Here is a 10,491-nt window from a genome sequence, read left to right as displayed (position 1 = left end):
AAGCTCCATTTACCCACTTTTCAACCACACTTTCAACTCAAAGCATGAAGGATAGTTCATTTTTTAACTTCTGCATGTTTGTCAGCGTGTTAAAAAAAAAAATTCAAATAAATACAAAAAAATAAATAAATAAAAATAAGAATTGAATAACACTTACCTATGATTAGCTTCTGCAAATGGAAAATAGCTCTGGTCGTTCAAGGAGGGCAAAATCTTGAGCACGCCCAGCATGCGACAATGGACAGCAGTTGCTGTTTGAGAGGGAGGGAAGATAGCTGCAACAAAAATGGAAGAGAGAGGGAGAAGAGAAAGAAGAAGGGGTGAGAGGCAAAAGGGTTAGACACCAAAAGAAATGGTGGTAGGCGAAAAAAATTATACAAAAGCAACTTCAAATATTAGAATGGCTAATATTAGCTAATTGCTAGTCACAAAACCACTTCTGAGAGAACCCCTATGTCAATTTAAAATAAATGCAAATTAATGGAGCTCATATTTAAGCATAAAGCAAACCCTTATTAACACCCAAAAAAAATATAGCTCCACCTCTTACTATAAAAATAGATATACATATAAAATGGATTCTGATATACACTTTGATAAGAGGGAAACCCCAAAAAAAAAAAACTCCCTGTAGATCACAAATTCAAATTTGAAAATCCAATGGGATCATCTGCCGCCTGTTGTGGCACATTACTACAGAACTTGCAGGAAACATTTGGAGGTGACAAATGTAAGCAATGATCGATCCTGTTCTCTGTCCATGCTAGTCTCCTCTCGAAACTCAACACCCCAACATGCATAATACGAACATCAACCTGAGCAGCTCTTGCACAAGCACGAAGCAATATGTAATAATCAGCATGAGCAACATATGTCAAAGAACCATCATCCCTCTTCCTCACATAGTGAAGGTAATCAAATCTCTTCAAATTAATCCTTGGTGGAATATAGCAGAAGTTGTTCTCTTCCATGTTTAACTTCAAACGCTTAATGGCTTCCTCTCTGAGATAAGCAAGCTCAGTTTGACAACTAGGAACTGAATATTGACCATCTTGTTGAATTTCCATGAAATCATCACCATCCATGCTGTCCAATGAACAATCATCTGCAAGAGAGAATCTAACATCCAAGGATGAGACACTCCTGCATTCTTTATGTTTGATTTTCTTGTTTTCCTTAGAAGATGTCTGACTAATACAACCTTCATCATCCCTTGGTCTCTTTTGGTTCAAAACATTACTACAACCCACTTCAAGCTCTTCGGATGGATCAGAATCCTAAAATAAACAGAGTTAGAAATAAAAAGAGAACATATACCAAAAGGACTTAAAATCAAACTTAAATATACTAATGACAAGACCTGTAAAGCCATCAGACAGATATATGGTCAAGATTCTCCTGCAAGGGCAAAATATATCTCATACCACATGCGGCAGGAACATGAAGTATGAAAAAACTTGTCCACTTGTTTCAAGACAACTACTTCCATAATAAGAACTGAAAACTGCATAATGTATCTAACTCAAATGATAAAAAACTTCATATAATGTATCAGAAAATTAGAGGAGCCCACTTTAAACAAACTACAATTAGAAAAAGTCAAAGGTGGCAAAAATTTAAATCACTAGGACGAGAAAAGTTAGGCCTACTTTCAAGAAACAAATCACCTTTTGATTCTGGTAAAAATCCCATAACTGTTCAATTATCTTCTCTTCCTCATAATTCTCAAATGATGGTTCTAGTCCAGCAAACACCACATCCTTACAATATTGGAGATATGTAGGCAAGTCCTTGGAATACTCTGTCAACCAAGAGGGAGGGAGACATGAGAAAACAAGGAGTTTAGGAGGAAACAACAAATAAATTGCCATTCTCAACTATAGCTACAGCAAGCATATTACCAGATGTTTCCCCAATCTCATTGTATCTTACTTCTAGGTTGTGCAGTAGTTCTGCAGCATCCATCTCAGATTTCTGAGCACGAGATGAGTCTCTGATAGATTCCATACCCAAATCATCCAATTTATGGGAAGGAGAAGACATATTGTTCCCAGTTTTGAAATTACTTGCACAATCCATCCCTTGTATCTCATCAGACAGAAAGGAAGAACCACCAAGCCTAGACAAATTCATTTCCCAAAAACCAAAACCATTTATATTATAGAGAATCCTTATAGCTACAATCAATATTGACATAACACAAACACGAGTAGGAAGCCTCAATTCATTCACTGATAACCATAAATCTGGGGGCAATAACCAATCATATATGCGGCATGCATGTGGAAGAATCTTTTCTGCAGGAAGAGACAACTGCATGAGATAACGATAAGCTATGGCATAGAAGTTTACTGGAGGCAAATCCAAGCCAATTGACTGAGCAATAGACGCTGCCTGTGACTCTAGCTTCTGTAATGGAACTGGTTGAGAAGGCCTAAACATAACACTTGAACTTAATGGACATGAACTTGTAGGAGGTCCGATGAATTTTTCAATGTCAACAAAAGCAGCTAAATATGGAAGCTTTCCCTCGAGTGACCATTTCAATATATCTGTGGGCAGGATTGCCTCCCTGGCTACATGACAAGCCAAGAAAGAAACCCCTAGAGAACAAGATAAGGGTATCCTATTGTTCAATGATCTATACCATATCATTACTGCTCGCTGACCAAATATGTTGTGAGGTTCTGAACCATATTTAACACGAGATTTGTAGTCCCCTGAATCTCCTAAAATAAATAAGGAAATGGACAATAAAGCAAATAATCATTTAAAAGAACATAATAAAAAGATCCCTAAAAACATAAGGAATAATACACACACACACACACAAGAGAGAGAGACAGATGACGAAGCAAATATGTATATAGTGGCATCTGAAATAAAATATGATAATTAATAAGACAGTGGACAGATGAAAAGCTGAAAAAAAAAACGAAGAAATACAATACAATCTTTAGATTTTTAACATTTGAAGTTTTGGAATTATATTGTCCAAGAAGGTTTTTGAAGGGCTCTGATATTCACAAGATAATGCTGAAGTGAATAACTTACGAATTTTTTTCTTTTTTGGATAAAAGATACTTTAGTTAAAGCAATAAACAAAGTACAACATGGAGGACAAGGAGTCCCCCCTGGATAACAAAAAAAAAACTATAAGCTACAAAAGGAACCAGGAACAACAATATAAGTATTGATTATAAGAATGCTGCCCTCCAATCTCTCGTGAGGTCGGACAGCGGTAATCCCCTAAAGGAACCAAGAGAGTTTACCCAAAGGGATGCAACCCAAAATAACCGTGGATAAGTTGAGAGACCTTTAAAACTCCTAGCATCCCTCTCAACCCAAAGGGTCCAAAGGATGGCAACGACAGCCACAAAACAAAGAGCTCTTCTGTTTCTATTCTTTCCAAAACCCCAGAAATTGACCAGTAACAAGTTTTCCGCGTTTCTCAGGGCCACCTGCTGTTCCCCACAAGAGAGAAAAGGGCATTCCAGAGCTCCAATGCTACCCTGCAATGCACAAAAAGATAGGCATTTGATTCATTTTTGTTTCGTTGCTAGGCATTTGTTTCATTGCTTGCGTAACACATGAAGCATATGTTAGGACTGAGGGTTTTATGGGCCTTCTCCTTTGAAGCAAATCTTGCCTGTTAATCCTTTCCAGGATCACAGTCCAAACAAAAGCTCAAATCCTCCCAGGGACCTTAGCCCCCAAAAGAATGCAGTTCCAAGGGAAAAGGATTGGGGAGGGAGGTTTATAATGTGGGATAGAAAGGATTAAAAGTGAATGTACCCAAGGATCACCCTCCCAAACTCTTCCGTCCTCATGAATGATAGGAACATGATGGTCCAATAAAAAAAAGAAGGCTAATGAACTATTTGACTCTCTTTCATTGAGATTCCTAAAGAAATGGAAATCCCAAGAAGAAGGACCTCCTCAAAAGAAGTGAAGAAGCTCATGGGAGCATAATGAAGCAAAGTAAGCTTGAATAAACGAGAAAATTTCAACTCCAATGAAGATTCACCCACCCACATATCCTCCCAAAAGTGGATTACTTTGCCATTAACCACTTTAAACCAAAGAAGGAAAGAAAAGACAAGCTAGGTCCCTTTCCTGTGCACAATGAAGATCTTTTCTTGGAATGTTAGAGATCAAGTTAACTGGGCCAAGGGGAGAGTGGTTAAGGAGTTTATTTCTAAGGTCACGCCTGATATTTTTTGCCTTCCAGGAAACCAAGCTGAGGGAAGTTGATTCCTTCACAATTAAAAGCCTTCAGAAAAGTAGACATAAAGATTGGGTTTGTCTTCCCTTGTTGAGAGTGACTGGGGGTCAAATTATCGTTTGGGATACTAGAATAGCATCCTTCAAGACAAATCTTTGGCAGTTCACAACCATTTATGGGCCGAATTGTGTCTCTTTGAGATTTCAATTCCTTAATGAGCTTGCAGATGTTTTGGGCTTGTATAGCCCTCACTGAGTTGTATTTTAATGTGTCTCACAGCTCTAAAGAGATCCTAGGGAACCTAAGGACCTCCACAAGTATAAGGAATTTTGACCTTTTTATTCAAGATTCAAGACTGTGGAGTTAGAGATATCCCTATCAATAATGGCAGCCTCACTTGGGGGCTTTATGGGGATAGACAAGCTTGCTCTCGTATTGACAGATTTCTGTTCACAACTAAGTGGAAGGACAAGTTTTCGCATCTCGTTCAGAAAATACTCCCTACACACACTCCCAACCACTACCCTCTCCATTTAGAGTCTAAACCTATGAAGTGGGGGTCACTCCCTTCTGTTTTGAGAACATGTAGTTAACTTATCCTTCATTTAGTGAGAGAGTCAGAGGTTGGTGGATCAAGTGTCAGGTGGAGGAGTAGGAAGCTTTTAAATTCATGAAGAAGCTGAAATTCCTGAAGTCTAAGTTGAAAGATTGGAATAAAGAGACTTTGGAAATGTCACAGTTGCTAAAAACAATATCCTCTCTGATTTTGTCGCACTGGATAGGTTAGAAGAGCATGGCCTTCTCGAGGAGAAGGATATGAGCAGGACAGCCACACTTAGCAACAAGTTAGAAATTCTCTTATTGAGAGGGGACATATGCTGGCATCAAAGTCGAGGGCAAAATAGGTGAAGAAGGGGGACTGTAAATCGGGTTATTTCCACAAGGTAGCAAATGGGAGAACGAGGAAAGGATACATCCAAGAGCTGATCCTAGATTCTAGCCAAGTGGCTGGGGGTCAATCTCATATTGGAGTTGAGATTACAAAATTCTATAAAACTCTATTTTCTAAAGCGATCCCGAATAGATTGATGGTGGAAAACCTGGACTGGAGTCCCATCCAAGAGAGTTCCGCTAGGTGGCTAGAAAGGCCTCTTGAGGTTAAAGAAAATAGAAAATCTATTTTTGACATGTGTTGAGACAAGGCCCCTGGCCCAGATGGTTTCTCAATGGCACTTTTCCAAGAAAATTAGTGTGTGTTGGAAGTTGATATCTTAAATTTTTTTTTTATGAATTCCATCGCAACAGTGTGGTCAATATTAGTGCAAATTCCACTTTTGTCACCCTCATTCCCAAAAAGGAGAGAGCTAGAAGAGTCAACAAATTTAGAAAGATAAGCCTAGTTACAGGCCTATACTAAATTCTATCAAAAGCCCTTGCGCACAGACTTAGACTTGTCTTCGGGGAAACTATCACAATGGCACAGTTCGCATTTTTCATCCATGATAAACAAATTCCTGATGTAGTACTAGTGGCTAATAAGGTGATAGAAGATGTGGGGAGGAGGGTAGGAAGGGGATTCTCTTTAAAGTGAATTTTGAGAAAGCTTAAGGCAAGGTCAACTAAATTTTTTTAGACAACGAGTTGGGCGAAAAAGGCTTTAGGGACCAACGGAGAAAGTGGATCAAGGGGTATCTTAGCTCTACTCATCTGTCTTTTATTGTCAACGGTCAACCTAAAGAGTGGTTTAAGGCCTCTAGGGGTCTCAGACAAATGATCCACTACCTCCATTTTTATTCACCCTAGCTGTTGATAGTCTCAGTAGGATGCTTCTCCACATTTAAGGTAAGGCAGCTATCAGTGGTTTGCATGTCAGGAGATAGGAAGTGGAGATCTCTCACTTCTAGTTTCATGATGACACCCCACTCCTTCTCAAGGACAATCTTGCTAAATTTCAAAAAGTCCTTTTGTTGCTAGAAATTTTTTAGCAAATCTCAAGCCTTAAGATTAACATGTCCAAGAGTGGGATAGCATACATTAATGAGAGGGAGAGAGCTCTTCAAAATTTCATTTCACTAGCGGGTTGTGAATCCCTTTAGTGGCTCCTATCCTATCTTGGTCTCTCTCCGTGTCACAGGCCAAACTTGTTCGGGCACTATGCTTACTTGTGACTCCTTGTCTTGTGTGCATGGAATGGGTTACCATCATGTAAATACTACTATAGGTTTTATGCTTTGAGTATGTGTAATCATAGTGTAAAGTGGGAGTATGACTCCTCTGACAATTTGATGTTTTCCTAGTGTCATAACTAAAATAGCATACAAAGCTCTTTAGGAGAGGGTGAGTATTCATCAATCTTGTAGAACTCACAAACTTTTGCATACGTGTTTAGCCTACTTGCCTCACTCGCTAAACACACGTTGTTTATAGAGGATTCATTTATGAACTACATTACTTCAATGTTTGTTGCTCGACTGATATTTGCTTTCATGAATTGCTTACTACTTTCCATTGAATTTACATTTCAACTGCAGTTGCTTTCATGAATTGCTTACTACTTTCCATTGAATTTACATTTCAACTGCAGTAAATGTGTTCTTGTGGTAAACCGCGATAATATTTGGTTGACTAGTAAAGTAAGAGTGTTTCAACCCTTCACAAGGTGTCAAATATTCAATCTGTGATAGTTATCTGGGACGAACCAAAACTCTAAAGTATTCTCGGATCATGTAGAACATAAGGTAGCTAGGAGATTAGAGTGTTGGAAGAAGGCGTATTTCTCTCTTAGGAGCCACGCCACTTTAATTAATGCCTCACTCTCTAACACTCCTATTTATTATATCTTTTGTTTAGAATTCCCTTGAAAGTTGTCAAATTTCTAGAGAGGCTAATGCTTGATTTTCTTTGTTCGGGTTCCAAGGAGGGTGGGAGAGACCACAAGGTGATTTTATTTGGTTGACTAGTAAAGCAAGAGTGTTTCAACCCTTCACAAGGTGTCCAATATTCAATCTATGATAGTTATCTGGGATGGACCAAAACTCTGAAGTATTCTCGAATCACGTAGAAGATAAGGTGGCTAGGAGATTAAAGTGTTGGAAGAGGGCTTATTTCTCTCTTAGGCGCCAAGCCACTTTAATTAATGCCTCACTCTCTAACACTCCTATTTATTATATCTCCTGTTCAGAATTCCCTTGAAAGTTGTCAAATTTCTAGAGAGGCTAATGCGTGATTTTCTTCGTTCGGGTTCTAGGGAGGGTGGGAGAGACCACCTAGTCAGCTAGGATATGGTTAGCAGACCTAAGTTCAAGGGGGGTTTGGGCCTTGAGATTGTGATATCCAAAAATATCCTCCTTATAGACAATGGCATTAGAGATTCTTGAGTCCCTATGGCATAAGGTGATTAAAGGGCAAGTATGGGATTAAACGAAACGGGTGGAAGACAAAAGCCAATGGCATTACCTCTCAGGTGAGTCCTAGGAATATCGTAAAGATATGCAAGAACAGCATTTGGACTCAAGAAAAAAAGTTGTGCAAGGCAAAAAAAAACATATCTTGTAATATATATTATTTATTAAAATAATTTGTGAAAAATGCAGAATATTTTCTTTTTCTTGGTTTTATTAAGAGAATCTACATATATATATATAAATAAAATAAAATAAAAAAACTAAAGCACTAATATGCACAAAGATTTTTTATTTTCACTCTTTGCATGGTAATAATGCATGTGCATCTTAGCAAGGTTTTAAGTTGTCTCGTCCCCTCAAAAATTACAAGTCACAATCCAAGTGTTAGAATAAAGTAAAGGAAATGTAAGCATGTATCCCATGAAAAAAGGATTTTGAACATGTATAGAGCAATTTCATATGTCGTACACATTTTGAAATCAAACAACAACAACTGCAAACAAGAGAAATAGATGAATGATAAGACATCATCCCTCGTGCTATAATATGGTAGTTCCACCATGGATCTTATAAATGTCCTCACTCACCTTCAAGGTTTACATCACCAAAAACAATTTCTATCAATGTTTTAAAAGGCGAGGCAATTCTAATCCTTAAGAGGTGAGACGTAAGCCTTATGACATTAGAGCATAAGCCTTTTGAGAATTTTATTTGTAGATAAAACTACGTAAATAAATTACATGTATTTTACAAATAAATAAAAATTTAGAAAATCGCAAATATAATGTTAAAAAAAAATCAAATACAATTTGCCAACTCCTTGTTGGCATTTAAAAATTGCTAACTTGAATTCATTACATAAATCATGACAAGAGATAGCTATAACATTACAAAGTTCAAATTATTTTCAAGATTTAAGACACAAGCCTCAATTATTTTGGAAAGGTTGACGTTCAAGAGTTTTAAAAATCCACTCATATTATGACATTGCTTTAATATATACACAAAATTAAAATTTTCTAGCCAAACTAACTTGAGATTCATACACCCAAAATGCATAAACCTCAACTAAAAAAGTGTAAAAGTCACATCTTTTGTACTAATGCATAAGCCTTAGTGAGTAATGCATTAGCCTTTTTCGGATTTGCCATGTTGGATTGAGGCTCAAGGCATTTTAAGCATGTCTTGCCTTGGGGCGAGCCTTGATTAAGCCTTTTAAAATATTGATTTCTATAATCACACACCAAATATTATCATGAATCCTACTGTCCCTCCAAGTCTTACAACTCTTGGTCCAATGCGTAGTTAGGTTTCCCACGCCAACCATGTGGGAAACAATTTTCGCAATATTAACTTCAGGCAATGAACACTAGCTAATTCCAACAATCATACTTGAGCATTGTACTCAAAGTTATGCACTGTGAAACTACCAATTTAAGCTGTGTTAAAAATTATATATATATATATATATATACACACACACACACAATAGAATGTAAATATTTCAAAGTCTTCAAAGTTCAAATAAAGCATATCCCGTAATCCTGAAAACTCATACATTTTGTGTAGCACTCAGAAAAAAATTTTAATATTCATCCAGCACTAAATAGAATGGCAAAAAGAAAGGAGGATTGAAAAACAAAAACAAGTATATGAAAAGAAGCTTAACGGGGTTACCTTGGTTCTGAGATTCAGACTCATGGACAACCTCATCAGCCCAACCATCATCAAAAACCCTCGTCGCCGCCACAAATCGCAACCAGATGGTTCCAGACAATCCGCAAATCAAAGGACTCACATTGAATTTCTCAACTAGAGCCTTGCACTGCATCTGTATCATGAGTTGAACGCCCATCACGTACCGCATCCTCACTTCCGAGTAGTAGTCGTCGAAGCTTGGGGCGCGATCCTGTCCGAAATCAGCGGGCTCCGTTGGCCCTACGCCGTCGACGAACATTTCATCTTTGATTTCCTCCTTTTTGACATTCTGAGCTCGGGCGCCGTTTTCGTCGTCTAGGATTTTGAGGGCATTCCAGAATTGTGACACCGATTGGGACTGGGAAACAGGTTCGACTTTGATGGCGGCGGAGGAGTGTTGTTGGCGGCGGTGGCTGCGCAAGTATATGGCACTTCCGGCGTCGCCCTTGTCAATGAAGTCCTCATCAGCGACGCCGGTGTCGATGATGTCCTCGGCCTGGGCACCACACCGGAGACAGTAGAAAAATCCGTCGGTGGAGCCATCATCGAAGCCCACATTGCCACACGCTTGGCACGTCCAGTTCAAGTTAGTGGCCATCGATCAGTGATTTTGGCAACGGCAGCTGCATTAGCACGTACCGAACACGAAGCAATCCATACTAATCTCTAATGAAACCCTCCTGAAAAAAAAAAAAAAGTTAAGCCCTCCAAGAGCGAGTCTTACATCATAAGGCTCACATCACGAGTTTTTTCCCGTTTTAACTTTTTTTAAAAAATATATATTAAATAATACCTTATTCTGAGAAATATTTTCCAAAATCACTCTGACGTAATCTCGCTAGTCCAAATAGCGATTTTTAACCAAATCTCGCTACTTCAAGTAGTGATATTTACACGTGTCACTGGGGTTTATTTTTCGTAAAACACAAATCTCGTTACTCCAAGTAGCGAGATTTACCACGTGTCACTGCAGATTATTTTTTGTAAAACACAAATCTAATTATGTGTTGTAAAAAAATATTATTTAATATCTATATATTTTAAAAAATGATAAAAAAGGAAAAAACTCGGTTCCTTGTGTTGTGGTGTTTTTTGGTTCGTTGAATGGATTGTCTCGGGTGGACAGCCCCAAAAATGATAAATAAAGATGCAGTCATCGATTCT

General features: G+C 38.1%; 1 protein-coding gene across 1 annotated transcript; it reads right to left on the bottom strand.

The window, feature by feature from the left end:
• Positions 1-515: 515 nt before the first annotated feature.
• LOC131166794 (TATA box-binding protein-associated factor RNA polymerase I subunit B-like) lies at positions 516-10,024 on the bottom strand. Its single transcript, XM_058125375.1, has 4 exons — positions 9,307-10,024; positions 1,902-2,729; positions 1,668-1,801; positions 516-1,277 (listed from the first exon to the last, which is right to left on the bottom strand). Exons 1-4 carry the CDS (start codon positions 9,923-9,925, stop codon positions 636-638), a joined length of 2,223 nt encoding a protein of 740 aa, XP_057981358.1. The 5' UTR covers positions 9,926-10,024; the 3' UTR covers positions 516-635.
• Between the last annotated feature and the right edge of the window lie 467 nt (positions 10,025-10,491).

The sequence above is a fragment of the Malania oleifera genome, chromosome 10 (genome assembly GCF_029873635.1).
Source record: "Malania oleifera isolate guangnan ecotype guangnan chromosome 10, ASM2987363v1, whole genome shotgun sequence".
In the NCBI taxonomy this organism is placed as follows: domain Eukaryota; kingdom Viridiplantae; phylum Streptophyta; class Magnoliopsida; order Santalales; family Ximeniaceae; genus Malania; species Malania oleifera.
Note: the sequence above shows the minus strand (reverse complement) of the source record. Positions and strands in the feature narration are given on the sequence as shown.